The sequence below is a fragment of the Chrysemys picta genome, chromosome 14 (genome assembly GCF_011386835.1).
Source record: "Chrysemys picta bellii isolate R12L10 chromosome 14, ASM1138683v2, whole genome shotgun sequence".
NCBI classification, from domain to species: Eukaryota; Metazoa; Chordata; order Testudines; family Emydidae; genus Chrysemys; species Chrysemys picta.
The window spans coordinates 31,419,704-31,439,493 of record NC_088804.1 but is presented as its reverse complement, the minus strand read 5'-3'; the positions used below and the strand labels follow the sequence as shown (position 1 = coordinate 31,439,493).

The window sequence follows — 19,790 nt, the reverse complement described above, 5'->3', positions numbered from 1 at the left end:
AGGACTACTACTCCCAAATCTCCTAGCAGTACATTTTCAGACTGCCCTTTCTAATAACAGAGTTTCCCACTGAGTAAAAAGCTTTTAGTACATTGAAAATGGAACAGTGTTATTCTTAGCCATTTGATTCTCAAACTTCCAATTCTGCTATGGGTCAAGTGGCAGCTCCTTCACAAACTCATTCAGCAAACCATTTTTATACCATTAATATCAAGCATTTCTTTGTGACATCTAGTAATTTAATAAAATTATCATTTAGTATATGTTATAGCAATATATTTGAATACATCTGAATTCTTATCAGGAATAAACAATAAGTAAGACACTAAAAGGGCACTAAATGCATAAAGCTTGAACATTTTGCTACTCTTCCAAGCTTAAAAAGAATTGCTAATATTTTCTTAGACTGTGAGAATGTTTATAATAGAGACATGCCAATTTCTTGTTTTAGTTTAAAGAAGAAATAACATGGCATTTAAACTGTGGTTATCATGGCTCTATATAATTACATATCCATCACAAATTACCCATCACAGAAATAATATTGAATTTTAAAACTAGACACAGAAAGAAGATATGGAACAATTGCCTTTTGGTTCATAGCACGAGAGGAGCACATTGGTTGAATTTGTTTGAAAGACCAAAGAGAGTCAATGCTTTAATTGAAGGCCAAGTAAGTTTGAAATGCATAAGAAGTAGAGAATACTAATCTGCAGCTAGCACATTTTCATAGATATTAAGACTAAATAGGGCTATTATGATCAGCTTGTCTGACCTTCTGTATAAGACAGGCCAGATAAGGTCACCCAGTATTTCCTCCATTAAGCCCATAACTTTGCTAGAACCTAGAATCGGTTAGAAAGACATCCAATACTGATTTTAAAATGAAGCAAAAAATACTTGCCTATGCTAGGGAGATATTTAAAGGAACACAGAGAAAATATGTGAAATCTTTGGGAACAATAAGAAAAATCTTCACAACAAAACCGTTCCTTCTGAGGCTAGTTTAAAATCTGAGTGCCTCCAGCACTGCTATCAGGCATATTGACAGTGTCCCAAAATGCATATCCGCTGAGCAAATGAACAAAATGCATTATGTATATTGGGAGTTTGATGGCATTGCTCACTCCATAATACATTCATTCCAACTACACTTGCACAGCTATTGTGTGGCTAAAAGCTACAATGGTTCTATAGCGTCTAGAAACATCTACAAGTATCTTACCTTTATTTATAGAAGAGTTGTGAGATGACATGACAAATAGAAACATACACTAATGATAGGGAAAAGAAGGGTAGTCGGAAAGGCATAGGCACAAGATGAGCTGGTATGCTAACTCTGCTAAAACGGAGGATTGCACAGAGTCCATTCAGTCTAGCAGGGCTGTCAGTGAGCTCCCCTTGCCTGAATTTCTTTGGTAGTCCCATTGTGGGCTATGAAGGCTGTTTGTTTCAGTCCTGCTGGGGTGTATGGATTTCCCCTTATACTTGGCAGGATTAACTGATCCTGGTCCTCAGGGGATCTAGAAACCCCTTTTGGTGCTTACGTCTCTGTTGGGGGATGGGTAGGGGAACTGAGACCCACCCGCTCCCCCCTGGGTTCCAGCTCAGTGACCTCAAACCAGGTAGGTGGAATCGGGCCGCAACAACTCCTCCTGCTGTACCCTGAGCTCCTTCTTACCTCTCTTGGTTCTCTAGGCTTTTCCAGCCTGTAGATCCAGTCATCCATTTTCTGGGTGCCATCTCACCAGTTTACTGGCAAGACTTTCCTTCTCAAGCCTGCTTGTTCCTCTGACAACCACCCCAGCCCACTGCTGCTCAGTTTTTTTATTCTCCCAGATTCTGGAAGGCTGCCAATCAGTGCTGGCCACAGTTCCTGCATTAACTCCTTGGTTGCTAGGGGAGCATGGGGTACATACACCCATGTGACATGCATTATCAACACATCAGCTAATTAGTGTTTCCAACACAGTGACATAATTCAAAATACTTCTTTGGGGAATGACATAGGAAACAAACAAACTAAAACCCAAAATACCCACCTTGTCTCTCTCATAGGAAACAAAGAAATGCCTGCCAGAGACTCCTGGCCATCTATGAGTTCCGAGTTACCCAAGCTGTTCTAAACAGGATATAGACGCACTGCAATTTTCAATGGGCCTGGCTCACACATGGGCTGGTTTTTGCCATCAGTTGAACAAAGCAGCCTTAATAGACAACCTATTTTTCTGTGGGCGGGTGTTTATATGTGTGTGTAGGTGTAGTAGAATATCAAGTGGACCAGGGCAGATGTAGTGAATACGGCTCCTAAGGCCTTGTCTACACTACGAGAGTAGTTCGATTTTACTTGCATCGAATTTTTGTAATCGATATTGCAAAGTCGAACGTGTGTGTCCACACTAAGGACAGTAATTCGACTTTGTGCGTCCACACTAACGGTGATAGCGTCGACATTCGAAGCGGTGCACTGTGGTCAGCTATCCCACAGTTCCCGCAGTCCCCTCTGCCCATTGGAATTCTGGGTGTAGCCGGCAATGCCTTCTGGGTAACAAAATGAGTCGAGGGTGCTTTTGGGAAACTGTCGTCATCCGTCCATCACTCCCGCCCTCCCTCCCTGAAAGCGCCGGCGGGAAAACAGTTCGCGCGCTTTTCCAGTCATTGACAGCGTGGACGCCACTGTACTCCGAGCATGGAGCCCGCTGCGACCATCGCTGCAGTTGTGGCCGCTCTCAACGTCTCGCAGCTTATCATAAAGGTTTCCCTGAGGCAGATGCAGAAAAGTCAGGCGAGGAGGCTACGGCACCGCGGTGATGTCCTGAAGTCTGAGAGTAGCACAGACCTGTCAGAAAGCAGGCGACCCAGCGCCGAGGACATCACAGTGGCAATGGGTCATGTTGATGCCGTGGAACGGCGATTCTGGGCACGGGAAACAAGCACTGAGTGGTGGGACCGCATAGTGCTGCAGGTCTGGGATGAATCCCAGTGGCTGCGAAACTTTCGCATGCGGAAGGGAACTTTCCTGGAACTTTGTGAGTTGCTGTCCCCTGCCCTGAAGCGCAGTGACACCCGGTTGCGAGCTGCACTGAGTGTACAGAAGCGAGTGGCCATAGCCCTGTGGAAGCTTGCAACGCCAGACAGCTACCGGTCAGTCGCGAACCAGTTTGGGGTGGGCAAATCTACCGTGGGGGTTGTTGTGATGCAAGTAGCGAAGGCAATCGTTGATGTACTGCTGCCAAAGGTAGTGACCCTGGGAAACGTGGAGGCGATCATAGATGGCTTCGCAGCGATGGGATTCCCAAACTGCGGTGGGGCCATAGATGGAACTCACATCCCTATCCTGGCACCGGACCACCAGGCCACCCAGTACATTAACCGAAAGGGATACTTTTCCATGGTGCTGCAAGCACTGGTGGACCACAGGGGACGTTTTACCAACATCTACGTGGGATGGCCGGGCAAGGTTCATGACGCTCGTGTTTTCAGGAACTCTGGTCTGTTTAGACGGCTGCAACAAGGTATTTACTTCCCGGACCACAAAATAACTGTTGGGGATGTGGAGATGCCTATAGTCATCCTCGGGGACCCAGCCTACCCGCTAATGCCCTGGCTCATGAAGCCCTATACTGGCGCCCTGGACACTGAAAAAGAACTCTTCAACTACCGGCTGAGCAAGTGCAGAATGGTGGTGGAGTGTGCTTTTGGCCGTCTCAAGGGGAGATGGAGAAGCTTACTGACTCGCTGTGATCTCAGCGAAACCAATATCCCCATTGTTATAGCAGCTTGCTGTGTGCTCCACAATCTCTGTGAGAGCAAGCGGGAGACCTTTATGGCGGGGTGGGAGGTTGAGGAAAATAGCCTGGCTGGTGATTACTCACAGCCAGACAGCCGGGCGATTAGAAGAGACCAGCGGGAAGCGCTGTGCATCCGGGAGGCTTTGAAAGCAAAGTTCCTGAGTGAGCAGGGTAACCTGTGACTTTATAGTTTGTGTACTGAGAAGCTAAACCTGCCCCCGTTTCTTTACCCAGGTAATGTTGACTATCCTATCCAGTTACATACCCCCTTCACCCCCCCTCCAACACACGTGTCGAAATAAAAATAGTTCTACTTTGTTAAAGCACACCGTTTTCTTTAATACTGTTTTCGCGGGAATTTTTTAAAACTGGGACGCAGACTGTGGTGCGGGGCGGGTGTAGTGTTGTGACGCGAATGCAGCTTCTAAACTCAAGGATTGACAGGCTCCGCTGTGGTGGGATGCTTGTTTCAACGGAGCCTGTCAACCCTCCTGATCGGGACTGTGTGTATGGGGGGTCTATTTGACTTTGTGGCAGGGGGAGGACGGTTACAGATCCCATGCTGTGTGGCTCTGTGATCCTGCCTAAGGACCGGCGCTTAAGATCTGTAACTGCCCTCCCCCGCCACAAAGTCACAGAGCAACCCACCCCCCCCCCAACATTACATCAAAACAACCTCCCAGACTAACCGGAGCAACTAGTCACTGCATCACTGCACTGTGTATGTGCCCTGCTGCTGTGCCTGCCCCCGACTATGTACCCTGCCAAAGGAGACTGTCCTGTCCAATTACCAACCCCCTTTCCCCTCCTCCTCCAAAAGAACATGATTGAAACAGTAGTTAACAGAAACGAATTTTTTATTATCAACTACACATGGCATTGGGAGGTGAAACTTGGACGGGGGCTTGTGTCAGGCGGGAAGGAAAGAACTTTTCAAATTTTGGGAAATGAGAGCCTTCTGCTACTAGAGCTCTCTGCAGGGGTGGAGTGAGACTTAGCAGGGACTCTGCCGCCTCTCCTTCTTTGCACTTTGGGTGAGGTGGGTATGGGACTTGGTGGCGGGGGAGGGCGGTTAGAGATGGACTGCAGCGGGGCTCTGTCCTCCTGCCTCCGTTCCTGCAGAACATCCACAAGGCGCCGGAGCGTGTCCGTTTGCTCCCTCAGTAGTCCAAGCAGCGTTTGAGTCGCCTGCTGGTCTTCCTGCCGCCACCTCTCCTCCCGATCCATGTTGGCTTGGTGCATTCGGGTCAAGTTCTCCCGCCACTGGGTCTGCTGTGCTGCCTGGGCTTGGGAAGAGGCCATAAGCTCAGAGAACATGTCCTCCCGTGTCCTCTTCTTCCTACGCCTAATCCGCGCTAGCCTCTGGGAGTGTGATTCCAGGCTAGGTTGTGAGACAGTCGCAGACGGGGCTGTGGAAATGGGAAAAAGGGAGTGAATTCCTCAGAAAGATAAATGTAGTTGTGAACAAAGAACATAGTCTTTCTCTGTGAACAAGACCATGCACAGCACCTTTCACATGCGCACTCAGCACAAGGTCGAATTCTCGGCCTTCGCATTCAGTGCCTGGGGTCTTGAACAGCACATTTGAGAAGCGAGGCAGCACAACGGAATTTCTGTTGCAGGCAGACATGGTAAGCCGTACACTTGTGGCAGTTTAAAACTTTTATATTACCACTGGCCTCATTTCACATTTAAATCAATGTCAGTCCCTGCTGCCAGCAATCCGGCAAGCGGGAACTCTGCCCCTGTCCCACCCCCTCGCGGCTGTCCCCGGGAACGATCCCTTTCGGCTGCCCCTCTCCCGCCTCCACCGCGTGGCTGCAAACCAGCGGTTACAGTTCTGTAAAGGAACGGGAAAGCAGTCCCAACACTAACATTCCCCTACCTAATTAAAAGCAGGTCACCATGGCCGACATCACCCTGATGAGGATCTCCGAGAGCGACAAAGAGAGAATGCTCCGGGAAAGCCTCCAAAGACCAGGGCCGTATGCCACCCTGCTGTGCAGAGCAATGATCCCCGAGTACTTGATAATCTCGTGGCGCGGCAACGTGTCGTACTTCGGAGGACCCAATAAGGCCGCTCTCCCCAAGAACCTCATGCAACGGCTTTCAAGTTACCTCCAGGAGAGCTTCATCGAGATGTCCCAGGAGGATTACTGCTCTATCCCCGGACACATAGACCGCATTTTACTGTAGCTGCAGTAGCAGGGAATAAACAGTAGAGCGGCTTGTGCAGGACAATCACTGAAAACCGGACATTGCTAGATTTCTTTTCAAAACTTGCACTGCCCCTTACTAAACCGTTAAGCGCCTAGGGCACACTAATCATGAACAACCCATTCTTTTAATTGTTAATATTCCTGTTTTGTTAAAAATAAATGTTTAGATGTTTACAACACTTACTGGCTGATCCTTCACCAGATTCTGTGTCCGGGGTAACGGCTGGGGACGCTTCGTAGGGGATCTCTGTAAGGGTGATGAAGAGATCCTGGCTGTCGGGGAAATCAGCGTTGTGAGAGCTGCCGACTGCCTCGCCCTCCTCATCTCCTTCCTCATCTTCCCCGTCCCCTAACATGTCCGAGGAACCGGCCGTGGACAGTATCCCATCCTCAGAGTCCACGGTCACTGGTGGGGTAGTGGTGGCGGCAGCACCGAGGATGGAATGCAGTGCCTCGTAGAAACGGGATGTCTGGGGATGGGATCCGGAGCGTCCGTTTGCCTCTTTGGTCTTCTGGTAGCCTTGTCTCAGCTCCTTGATTTTCACGCGGCACTGCGTTGCATCCCGGCTGTATCCTCTCTCTGCCATGTCTTTAGAGATCTTCTCGTAGATCTTTGCATTCCTTCTTTTGGATCGCAGCTCGGAAAGCACGGACTCATCGCCCCACACAGCGATGAGATCCAAGACTTCACGATCAGTCCATGCTGGGGCTCTCTTTCTATTCCCAGACTGCACGGCCATCACTGCTGGAGAGCTCTGCATCGTTGCCAGTGCTGCTGTGCTCGCCACGATGTCCAGACAGGAAATGAGATTCAAACTGGCCAGACAGGAAAAGGAATTCAAATTCAAATTTTCCCGGGGCTTTTCCTGTGTGGCTGGTCAGAGCATCCGAGCTCGCACTGCTGTCCAGAGCGTCAACAGAGTGGTGCACTGTGGGATAGCTCCCGGAGCTATTAGCGTCGATTTCCATCCACACCTAGCCTAATTCGACATGGCCATGTCGAATTTAGCGCTACTCCCCTCGTCGGGGAGGAGTACAGAAGTCGAATTAAAGAGACCTCTATGTCGAACTAAATAGCGTCGCAGTGTGGACGGGTGCAGGGTTAATTCGATTTAACGGCGCTAACTTCGACATAAACGCCTAGTGTAGACCAGGCCTAACATACCACCCACCGGAACAAAAAATACAAGTCTTGCAGTACATCCTGATGTTCATTAAATCTACTCTGATAGTCCCAGGGAGCGGAAAGTGAGTTCCACAGTTTAGTACCTCTCAGTGCGAGACTGTCTTGGCACTAGCCCCCTATAGTTTAAACCAAGGGACTGCTATCTCAAGCACCTTGGATTCTGGCACCTATTGTGGTATCATATATAAGATGGGGACCACTTGAAAATTTGAATCCAGATCCAGGAATGTCGAACACTCAAAAGTTCTAGGTTGTTTGGATTTGAGGTATTGATTAAAGCCAGTCTCTAATCTTAACTACTTCCATCTTTAGTCAAAGAATAAATTGGAGCATATGCCGCAGATAAGATCAAATGCCCCTTGTTATTCTCTCCGGTGCACCTCATTATTCTTATGTGTCATGCTGAACTGGATATACAAAGAATATCGTGAGTGACGTAAGGTGAGACAATGGATTCAAAACCTGACAACAATTCTCTCATGCCTAGTGCAATATTAGTAAAAGGTGTTACTGGCAAACACTTCATCTGTATGAATTGAAAAAGAAAGAAGTTCTCCTTTGATGGTACTGTACTTGTGACTTCTTGTATTTTGAGAGAAAATAGCAGAAGATGGAAAATTGTTGCTGGTGCTGTTATACCCCAGTGCTACACTCCTGAGGTAAACAGGGAGATAATAAAAGCAACAATATTGTACTATATAAACAAGTTCCTTCTGTATCATGTTCAAGTTAATGTGGAATTAGGTATGTATTTATACAATATTTTTGTACACAGACCCATCCAGCACGCCACATAATGAGAAGTCCCTAAAGAAACAGTTTGTATTTGGCTATCTAAATACATCTCTGGTCACAGTTTCAGGATAATTGCACCTGAATTCCCTCTCCGTAGTCCCTTGAGGGCACCCACTAAAAGTTTTCCCACTCCCAGCCATCACCTCTCTCTGAGGAGGGACCCTTGTCCAGCACTACACCGCAATATCCCCAGCAAGCCAGTCTGCCTAAAAAAGCCCATGTTTCGCTTGTGGCCAAGGGCTATGAACAGTGTAACTGCCAGCAGTTGTAGGTCACCATGCAGCTCTTTTTTTAAGCAAGCACATTTATTCTTTAGGTAAAAGCATTATTGCAAAAACACACACACAAAACAATAAATGCTCCTATGTGCATACTAACAGCTTACCAGGGCCACCTATCAGTCTTATAAGGCCTCAGTAGGCCAAAGTCTTTCTACCCTTCCACAAGGGATGGGACACCCTTGGGCAGCAAGTCCTATCTGTTTGCTGGATCAGGAAGAAGGCCCTGAGTCAGTTCAAGAATAGGTTATTTATCCCAAAATCCTTTCTTTGTCTTTTGGTCTCTGGAGAATCTGGTTTGAACCAGAATATGCTCACATCCCCAGAAGGTGGTAGCTCTCTGTAGGTGTTATAACCTGAGTGATTTGCCTTAATCATCCCCTATGGTTCTCACTTCCTGAAGGAAACGTGGTCACCCTCACTCCCATGGAGTGACTACAATCCCTGACTATAATACATGAACCATTCATTCACTTAATACAATATGGACTTCTAAAGATATTGCAGAAAGTTGCCTTATCTGTGACAATCTCCTCTTTCATTTTATACAAAATGTGAAGATCCTCAAGGGCAGTAAAAAGGAAAGGAGAGTGCCTGCAGACGTCATTAAAAATAAACTGTAATCCCTGGAGTAATATTGTATAATTGTAGATTATACTTTGTTATAGCATACAGAGCCAACAGAGTTAACATTGAGAGGGTGTTTCCACCAAAATCTCCTATTTTCACCTGAGCATAACTTACTAGAAAATGCTTCTTTCATGAGGAATTTTCCCAGACCAGAGGTGGGCTTTTTAAAAAAAGGAAGTTTTGAACAAAATTAGGTCACATTTTTTTTAGCTGAAAGAGAGCTCTTTTTTATGCTGTTCCCCCCTTTTCTTTTCAGCAGACTACTTTATTTCAACACCTGGGTAGCTCAAAAACAGCTGAAAAAATATAAAACTTTGCATTGTAATCCTCAAGGAAGAATATGATTTAAGGCAAGTTTGGGGGGAAAAAGATCTAGGGCAAGATTCTGCTGCATTTATCAATATTGAGAAATACTTACTGATTAATGTCAATCAGCTGATTTGTGGAGTAAGGTACTACTCAACATGAACAAAGATGGCAGAAATAGATTAATAGATTTTAATGCCAGAATGGACCACTGTGATCATCTAGTTTGACCTCTTGTATAACACAACCCATAGGACTTCTTTGTATTAATGCCTATTTGAACTAAAGTATATCTTTGGGGGGGGGGGGGAAATAAAATCTTGATTTAAAATATTCTAATGATGTAGAAGCCACCACAAACCTTCAAAAGTAGTTCTACTGGTCAATTACCCTCACTGTTAAACAATTGCACTGTAAATCCTTTAAGGACCTTTGGGTTTTAATAAAGGATGTACATATAAGCACAAGCAAAATCAGGCTGGTGAGATCCTCAGCTGATGTAAATTGATGTCACTCCATTGATGTCAATCTACTGTATTGTGTAGGCATGAGCAAAGTACTTCCGATGGGAAGGTATTTTATACCAGGATATGGAGTCCATGTAACAGGTTTTTTTAAGTCATTAAAAATGTATGTGGAGTAGATGACATTCCTAAGGACCTCCATACATTTTCCTGAGCCCAACTAGTATGAGCAGGACGGGTGTCAATGGGCTGACCACTCTCCCATCCAGCAAATTCAACCAGAAATATTTCCTTCACAGGTAATCCTTCACACAGATGAGAGAAAGGAGAGCCCCCTACCAATGGAGACCCACCATCAGATGGTGGAGATAAGAAATGGGCCAGATGCTCAGCTGGTGTAAATCAGCATAATTCAGTTGAAGACACCATTAAATTAACACAAGTTGAATATGTGGCTCATTCCTCTGCAGGGGCTTATAGCCTTGGAGACAGGAATTTTCTCTTTAGCTAATGATTTTCCCTTGAGTTGAAAAGGTGATGTCCAGCAATGCACCCAGCCTGCAGCTGTAGGGAAAGGAGACCTCATCTTGCCAAGTTTCGAACCTATTCATTATGTGATCTATGCATAGAACAGTACTTGAAACTTACAAGATAAAATTCCATTTGGCTCTCACAAAACATAAATTTTGGTTTGAGGTCTATATTTTCCAGTAGTTCTGGAAGCAAGAGTTACTTTCAAACAAGAATTTATTGTTTTTGTAGCACAGTCTTCCATTTCATTAGAAATCCACGTAGCTTTTTAAAAATTTTCCTTGAAACACAATGGTTTAACAGAAAGAAAATAATATTTCAGGGGTGGGGAATGCTGAGGGGTTCTTCCAACCCTGATTACATCTTACCATCAGCCAGTTTTTCAACAAGCATTTTTAAAAGTTTTCCACTTGAAAAGTAATCTCCAGACAGACAGTTAGATATACTGTCTAGAAAGAAATCTCTTTTGTCTGTCACCATACTAAGCTTCTACTAAAATCTGACTTGTATTCTTTTAATAAGAATTGGCAAAATACAAAATTTGAAAAAAATCCTTTCCAAGTTTTTTAAAAGGGAAATATTTATAATAGCTAGGAGTGATACTTTTGGGTATAGCATTCTCCTCTTAGTGTAGTGTATTTGCAGCCATATGTGAAATCAAAATACAGTGGGTCAACAAAAAGGGCATTTCACCTCTAGGCTTTCCAAGAAAAAAGATTGCTTCTGTGTCTCCATTGACCTAAGCACTCTAGGCAGTTAATCTAAGATGAAATGATAAAATGATGAGACATTCAGAAGTTTTATAATTCTGTCTGGTTTCCAGAGAAGTGAGAAGGCATAAACAGAAACAGAAATAGGCTAGTTCATTTATTGCTTGCCACATCAAACTGTTACTCCAACTTAATTTACAGCACTAGGAGGCAACAGAAGAATTATTAAATATATTTAAAAAAAAACCCCAAAACTATGATTTATGATTCTTTGGGAAAAAAGGGTGTGACATTCTTTTAAGGAAAGAAACTATGAAACAATAGAAATAAGTCAATAGAAGCAGCATGTTTTGCAGATAAAGTAGAAGTGATATTTCATTTCTCTATAGCATTTTACAAGGGGAGACTATTGTGTGTTTGAGAGCAGTCTGTGAGTTATGGGAAATAGCCAAAGGCCACTTCTTATCCCAAAGAAAGCTTTGATGTAACTAATGAGAATATGTACACAGGTCTCAGACAGGTCTCACTTGCTCCTTTAGGTAGGCTAGTCTTCAGATAAACTTGAATTCCATTTGACAGCAAAAAGAAGTCTCAACTGAAGGAGGGAATGTTGCCACAAATATAGTACCAGATTCTGTGCATCACAAAATAACTTCTTAATACCCATGGAAACTGAATATATGGACATCCAGATATGTATTTTGGCTATTGAAGTATGTTGAACATGCACTGATTTTGGTAGCTACACAGCACTATAAAGACATACGGTGTAAAGGTGACATTCAGCTTAGTGCTTTACATTTGACGTAGGAATGCCATGATATTAAAGGTTTCTAAGCCATTGGAAAACACCCTCTAGTTGCCTTCACAGAATGAGAAAACAAGTAGGAAATCAATGTAGAAAATGTTAAAGGCAGTAACGTCCATCTAGGACAGAAAGGGTCCAGAATATCACAATAACAGAGAGAGAGAGAATGCTGCAAGATCTCAGAATTGTATCAGTGGTGCATCTTCTGCAGCATGCTATCCATACTTTATTTGTAAAGTAATTAAGATTTCAAATATAAATATGAAAATGTTCATATAAATATATATTTGGTGCTCATGAACATTTTCTTATTTGCATTTGAAACCTGAATTCCTTTACAAATAAAGTATGGACAGCATTCTGCAGATGCTACACCATGAACATACAGCTCTAGGCTCTTGCAATAATTCTGTAGTATTTCTATGCCTATTCAGTCCAATTCCTACCTGCTGAGACTAAGAAGTGTGACAACAACAGTGATGGTGGTCTTTATGACATGAGGAATTACCTTCAGATGGAACTGAACAGGAACATTAGATCGGAATCTAAACCCTTAAACTCTGGATCCAGATTCAGCACAGGATCCAGGCTTTGAAGCTTGGGCTTCAATTTGCTGACCCAAACAATACCAAACTCAATATGATGGTCTTGAACATTGAAAGAGTTTTGTTTGGAATCTGAACCTGGACTCAAACTTCTCTCCTTGGGCCTATTTCAATAATTGCACAATCTCTGATCCTCAGTGAATTTGCCTGGATTTGAACCAGTAGACTAAAGGTGAAAGGCACCACGTCTATGCCTTGATCAATTTAGTCCCCCCTTTAAGTCTACTTTAATACATTTTTACTGCATCCATTCCTCCATTTCTTGGTTTTGTCTTAGAAGAAGAAAAGTCTTAAATGTAGATGATCCATATAATTTTATTTCATTGGTTTCTTTTTTTTTAAAATGTGAAATTCTGATGAGAAAGAGACTATTTAAACAAAAATAACGGGGTGCTAACTAGAAACTGAAACTTTTAAACCTCTGACCTACATATGATCTGCAAAGAAGAGGTTATCTGACTGAATCAGCTAAAGAAGTTATTGTGAACTGAGGACTCTTTCCTTACAGGATTCAAATAATTCCAGTGAACGTTATGAACACTGAATCAGTCATACGAGAGTTCAGACACTTTTGAGAACTTAGTTACTGAAAAAAGTAAGGAGGGGAAAACTTTTTCTTCCTATAGGAAACGTGTGATATTTTTAGTTCAAGGAAAAAATATTATAAAAGGCAACCAATCAATCTTGGGTATAATTAGAAAAAATGTTTTCCTTGTTACATATGTAAAATATAGAAGAGGATTTATCAGGCATAATGTTATTATGAAGGAATCTAGTGCAAAAAAAAAAAAAGGAGTTTTCCTGCTATCAGGATGATAGGGAATTAGCTGTTTCCATAAGAACAACGAGGCCGCCGGTGGCACCTTAAAGACTAACAAAATTTATTTGGGCATAAGCTTTCGTGGGTAAAAAAACTTCACTTCTTCAGATGCATGGAGTGAAAATTACAGATGCAGGCATTATATACTGACACATGGAGAGCAGGGAATTACCTCACAAGTGGAGAACCAGTGCTGACAGGGCCAATTCAATCAGGGAGGATATAGTCCACTCCCAATAATAGATGAGGAGATGTCAATTCCAGGAGAGGCAAAGCTGCTTTTTTAATGAGCCAGCCACTCCCAGTCCCTATTCAAGCCCAAATTAATGGTGTTAAATTTGCAAATGAATTTTAGTTCTGCTGTTTCTCTTTGAAGTCTGTTTCTGAAGGTTTTTGTTCAAGTATAGCCACTTTTAAATCTGTTATAGAATGTCCAGGGAGATTGAAGTGTTCTCCTACTGGCTTTTGTATGTTACCATTCCTGATGTTCGATTTGTGTCCATTTATTCTTTTATGTTGGCCAAACCGGACAATCCCTACATAAAAGAATACATGGACACAAATTACAGGCTCCTATCTTACGCTGCAGCCATCTTCAGTGTTTCTACCCTCCTACTATCCCCCCAGTCCCTTTAGACTCCTCTCTGTGTGAAACCCTTCCAGACTCCCAAACTGCCCCAAACTCCTCCCATGTCTCCTCTGGCTCCCCCCCAGCCACCCCTCTCTTCTTCTCCCCAGGCTGATCTCTCCCCAGATCCCAGTCTCCCCTCACCTCCCTCCAGGATCCTCTCCCTTTCTCCAAACTCATCACATTCTTCCCTCCCCCAGAAGGGCCCTCAAATCAGCTAGTTTGAAATTCTGTATATCACAGGCCCTTAAATTACAGTCACTCCTGTACTAAGTGAGCCCAGTGAGTTCTGTTTAACTCAAGCTATTTTTTCCAGAAAGACATCCAGTCTTGATCTGAAGACATCAAAAGATGGGAATCTACCACTTCCCTTGGCAGATTGTTCCAATGGTTAATCACCCTTACTGTTAAAAAATGATGCCTTATTTCCAATTTGAATTTGACTGGCTTCAGCTTCCAGCCATTGATTTTTGTTATGCCTTTCTCTGCTAGATTAAAGAGGCCTTTAGTACCCTGTATTTTCTCCCCATGAACGCATTTATACACTGTAATCAAGTCACCTCTGAATCCCCTTTTTGAAAAGCCAAACAGATTGAGCTCTTTAAGTCTTTCACTGTATGGCATTTTCACCAGAGTTCTCCTCTCCTGAAACTGATCTCTCTCCAGTTCCTCTCCCCTCTCACAAATGCTGCTGCCACCTTCTTTCTCCTTTCCAAACACCACTTACAACTGCCCCCCTCTCTTCTCCCTCCCTCCCCCCGGTACCCATATCCCCCCTGCTTGCAGGTGCTACAGCTATACTCTCCACATGGTACAGGGGGCAACTGGCAGGGCTGTGAGAATGCTGCTTCCCAAAGAAGCCTTAGACTCTCCTCCCTCTCCTTTACAACCAGCCAAAAGGGGGAAAAGGCAATGTTGTCTCCTGAAGTCTGAAAGTTGTGGGGAAGAGAAGATGACCCCTCCATTCTCCCTATACTTATACCAATACCTGTAGGGCAGCAGCCCACCCCCGAGCTTGTGTTCTCTGTTCCCACTGCACTCCTTACAGAGATCTCATGTGGTCCACCTCCAGAAGACTCCAGCCTTCTGGGAAGTGAGGAGCAAGGACTGGGAGTCATCTAGAAGGAAAAGAGTTTATTGGGTTTTTAATAGACAAATAAACAGTAAAGTAATACAACAGGATGAAAAGGGGAGGAAGAGAGATAGAAAAGACAGGAGGGAGAGAATACTGAACAGGAAAAAGGAGTGATGATAGCATCTGTGCCAGGGCTAGGTATAAGAGGAATCAGAAAAGTCTATCCACCTATTGCAGGGAGAATCCAGGATTTGGGATTTTGTTTGTTTGTTTTTGGTGGCAATATTGCCAACTCCCTTTTGTTATAGCCCCAGTTCCCAGTTTTGATGGATTACAGAAAAATCTCAATTTTCAGGAAAAAAAGAAAGAAGAAGAAATAAAGAAGTTTCTAGCCTTAAGAACTGTGGTGACAGAAGCAGGAAAACATGGATCCCAGTGGGTTGGGAAAAAAATCAAACCCCAAACAAAACAAAAACCAACAGAAGACATTAAAAAATCCCAGGATTTATTATAGATGGTGCTTATTATTAAGGTTGCTCAACTCTTACCATTATAAGATCCTGTTTTCAGTTTATTATTACTTTTCCAAGCTTTAATCATTTGGGCTGTAATTTACCACTCTGGGTATCTGCCTCCGACTGATTTTTTATTTTGTTTATTTTTGGCGGGAATGGTGAGGTGGGAAATTTCAACCAAAACGCTTCCACTGTTTCCAAGGCCAAGGTTAGGGAAAATGTTTTGTCCATGTTAAAAATTTTAGTGACCTTTTCTTTTCAGCTTTTGAGACCCCATACTTTGGAGCAGGGATTTGGAAGGAGGTTGGTCTTTTGGGAGGTGCCTTTTGCCATCCTTGTTAAAATCAACCAAATTTGGCCAAGTTTTAAGCCTTTGGAAGATCACAGTTTTCACACATTCAGTAGAGATTTGATGTTAGCAGCTAAAATGAGCAAACATTCTGTCTTCAGTGAGCATGCACCAGTGCCTCCCAGCTCCTACTGCTGAACAGACTGCACATGATCCATCCCTGGATCCTCCAGCATGCTCCATCCAGCCCAGGATCACTGGGCAAAGCTGGATTTTACCTGTAATGGTTGCTTTGGGCCAGGGTGTGGCTGGACACTGGAAATGAGAGCAGAGAGGGAGGAGACTGAGACAAGGAGGCAGGGGAGGTGGTGGAAGGGTGAGTAAGATTGTATAAGGAGCCCAGGGAGGGAGACTAGGACTGGGAACCAGATGGGTAGGAGGGGAGAGACAAATCAGAGGAGAAACCAAGAGGGAGGAACTGGGACTGGCTGGACAAGGAGGGGGAGAGAACCCCCTTGTATCCAACCCCCAAGAGTTTGAGGGACTGGAGATGGGGGTTTAGTTATATTTAATGCCTTTTCCCCTTAGCATGTAGAAAGGAAGATGCTAAACTCAGCTCATGAGCTATTTGCACAATATTTATGAGACATTTGGTCACAGTAGGAATCAAGACAATTATATCTGCAGCAAGGCTCTTGTGTTCCTGTGATAAAATATTGATGAGAATGGAGGTGGCAAAGATGATATTTCTTTGTAATTTTATCAGTTTTGTTGAACAGTTATAAGAGACCAGAATAGGAGAAAAGGAAGGAGAGAAGGACCCCTAAGATACAAAGTTTCTAGAACTAAATAACTGGTGCTACAAGAAGTTGCCTTATAATATTCATGGCCAGATTATTCTTATTCCTTGCATGAGTATGGAAAGGACACAATTTAGACCTTTACAAAATTCACTTTTAGAAAATAACTAAAAGGGCTCCAGATCTTGAGATAAATGTTAGTAATAATAAAATGTCAGCAGTGATGTTTCCATTCTGCTTTGATCATAATCTCCACACCCAGAAGCTGATCCTCCAATGTCTTGCACCTTTGTGTCATCATTCACACCTGTGCAGAGAGGGTCTAAAACACTAACCAAATTGGAACGGTAATATTTTACATCCAGTTGGCATAGGTGTAAATGCAAAACAGTAGAGAATCAGTATATATGCAGCATCTCTAGGCACACTGTTAACCCCTGAATTTAGAATGGCTCAAAAAGGAGCCCTGTATTCCTCCGGCAGTGATTATAACATAAAGCTACATTGATTCCTAATATTGATCATCAATCAAGTAAAATACAATTAAAAGGTGTCAGTGTTTATTAATGTTAATTGTATTAGCAGTTAACATACAAGGCAACTGCCAAAAGACCTGAAAAAGAAAATTGGATGCCAACATGATTTTGAATGCATCAATCTCTATGTAAGACTGATTGTATTCTTTCCAACATTTCCTAAGTCTGATGTAATTAGGAAACACTATTTCACTAGGAGGGTGGTGAAGCACTGGAATGCGTTACCTAGGGAGGTGGTGGAATCTCCTTCCTTGGAGGTTTTTAAGGCCCAGCTTGACAAAGCCCTGGCTGGGATGATTTAGTTGGGAATTGGTCCTGCTTTGAGCAGGGGATTGGACTAGATGACCTCCTGAGGTCCCTTCCAACCCTGATATTCTATGATTCTAATATTTCCCTACAGTTGGGTCTGATTCTCCTCCCACTTATAGGAGTTTCACACCAGTAGAACTCCATTGACTGCAATGGACTTACTCCCAATTTACAACAGTGCAGCTGAGAGGAGAATCAGGCCCTGTTTGTGTTCTTCATTTGATTGATAGTTTCTCAATGGTGGTTTGAGAACAAATTTTCTGGTGACAGACAGTATGCATAAGATTAAGGATGATTCACTGCATTTGAGGGACAAGCTTATAACAAAGTTGTCCCCACACTAAAGATAAATAGTCAAAAAAGAAAAATTTCCCTATTATGCTCCAAACAAGTTGAGCCTGGATGGTAATGATTCTATTTCAGTCATATCTGAGGGCACTGGAAGAACCTCATGTTGCCAGGGTACTATAAAATAATCAATAATCCAACAAGAGAAACAAGGCAGAATAAGGTGTTTCAAATACAAACTGTGCTATTGTGTCTTTTTGAGTCATACTAGGTGGTGGCAATCCAATATGTTTATATAGCACCTGCCACCAAGGTATTTGAGTGACTGAAGAAAATATTAGTATGATGTAGACATAAGCAAACCGAGATAGATTTATATTTTGTTGTAGAAATCCTTGCTAGAAATCTTGTATGTCCCTTTAAAAATATTAGCTAATTGCACATATTACTTTAGCCCATTATCACCTCTATTCATCTGTTTTCCTGCTACAGAAACAATTGCTGACTATACAAGTATATCCTGCCTCCAGGTTAATTTTATTAGATATTGAACATAGTAAGTGGTAAGGAGGAGTGATGTTTGTGTATATTATTATTTTTTCAGTGTAATTTTTGCATTAAACACAAAATTCTCCAGAAATATTCCTTTAGTCCTGCGAAGTGTTGAGTATCCTCAGCTGCCACTGAAGTCAATGGGAGCTGAAGGTACTACCTATATTAAATAGCAAAAAGACTACATTAATGCAGCATTAAGGTTGCTTGGTAGGATTTTGTCCCCTTGTAGAATGCTAAGTTGAACAAAATTCAAAATGTCTGAAAACCAAGAAATTAACAGTTAAGGATGCCCCTACAACGTTAACACCAGCTTCTTTCAGCAATGCTCCAATATATTCTGGGGTTGTCTACACTTACAGCACTGTAGCTCTTAGTGAAGACGCTATCTACATTGTTGGGAGAGCTTCTCCTGTTGGCATAGTTTTCCACCTCTCCAAGAGGCAGTAGCTATATTGACAAGAGAAGTTCTCCTGTTGACATAGTCCTGTCTACGCGGGGGGTTAGGTTGGTCACTTAGGGGTGTGGATTTTCCACACTCCTGAGCAATGTAGTTATACTGACATAAGTTGGTAGTGTAGACCAAGCCTCTGTTAACACAAACATGTTTGCTCTGGCAGCCCCACAGTACAAGCTCTTCACCTCCTTTTGCAACCCATTCACTCTCATCCACAATATTCCTTCTAACATTATTAAAGGACAAAAAAAAGTGCCCATGCCATCTGCCATCTTCCCTCTACCCTCTTCAAGCAGTGCCTCAATGCACCCACGCACTCTCACTGGACCTTGGCACTATAAAATTAAGGTGGTTCCAGATCCTGGAGTTCATTTACACACTTGACCAACTACTCAGAAATACTACTACCTGCATACAATTTAAGAACCACTGGTCCTCATTTCCCAGCGACAACACTTTATCTGCATCCCTCTTCCCCCAGTTCTCTAGCTTATTTCTACCCAATAAAACACAAATTTTGGTTAGACCAGCTGCTGCAGACTATTCTGCTGTGTTCACAGTAAACCTCTCCATAAAATAAAAACATATATTACAACTTGTAGCAAGCAACGAGATATTAAATCTTTATTGCACAGGTGTACAAAGGTTCAAACTAAAAACTTCAGTGGAAGGTGTTTACCATGGGAAAATGGTATCAACACATTCCCTTGACCTACCCAGGCAAGCACTGAAGTCCTCTCATTGTTGTTTTCTTTATTGGTGCAAGTACATTGTAACCCTTCCAGACTGCACATCTACACAAGCAAACTGAATATTTTCTTAAATATCATTCACAAGTTAGGTCCTGGCACATACATATAGGGGACTCAAACATCCCCATAGGGACAAGGCCCCCATATTATGTAAGGGAACAGGGAGAGGTGTTCAGATGCCTCTAGAGCAGGGGTCGGCAACATTTGGTACGCGGCTCGCCAGGGTAAGCACCCTGTTTATTTACCTGCTGACGCAGCAGGTTCAGCTGATCGCGGCCCCCACTGGCCGCGGTTTGCCATCCCGGGCCAATGGGGGCGGCGGGAAGCCGCGGCCTGCACATCGCTCGCCTGCGCCGCTTCTCGCCACCCCCATTGGCCCGGGACAGCAAACCGCGGCCAGTGGGGGCCATGATCGGCCGAACCTGCCGCGTCAGCAGGTATATAAA

At 43.4% G+C, this 19,790-nt stretch overlaps 1 protein-coding gene across 1 annotated transcript; it reads right to left on the bottom strand.

Moving 5' to 3' along the window:
- Positions 1-4,457: 4,457 nt before the first annotated feature.
- Positions 4,458-7,160, bottom strand: LOC135975631 (uncharacterized). Its single transcript, XM_065567258.1, has 2 exons — positions 6,195-7,160; positions 4,458-5,200 (listed from the first exon to the last, which is right to left on the bottom strand). The coding sequence occupies exons 1-2, from the start codon at positions 6,769-6,771 to the stop codon at positions 4,725-4,727; spliced, it is 1,053 nt and encodes a 350-aa protein (XP_065423330.1). The 5' UTR covers positions 6,772-7,160; the 3' UTR covers positions 4,458-4,724.
- Positions 7,161-19,790: the final 12,630 nt, after the last annotated feature.

What these genes read in the sequence shown, in the direction of transcription:
- LOC135975631 (XM_065567258.1), bottom strand. Translation starts at nt 6,771, where the DNA reads ATGCAGAGCTCTCCAGCAGTGATGGCCGTGCAGTCTGGGAATAGAAAG. An exon ending in ATCTGGTGAAGGATCAGCCA is followed by an intron (nt 5,201 to 6,194) that starts GTAAGTGTTGTA and finishes CCATTTCCACAG; the next exon opens with CCCCGTCTGCGACTGTCTCA.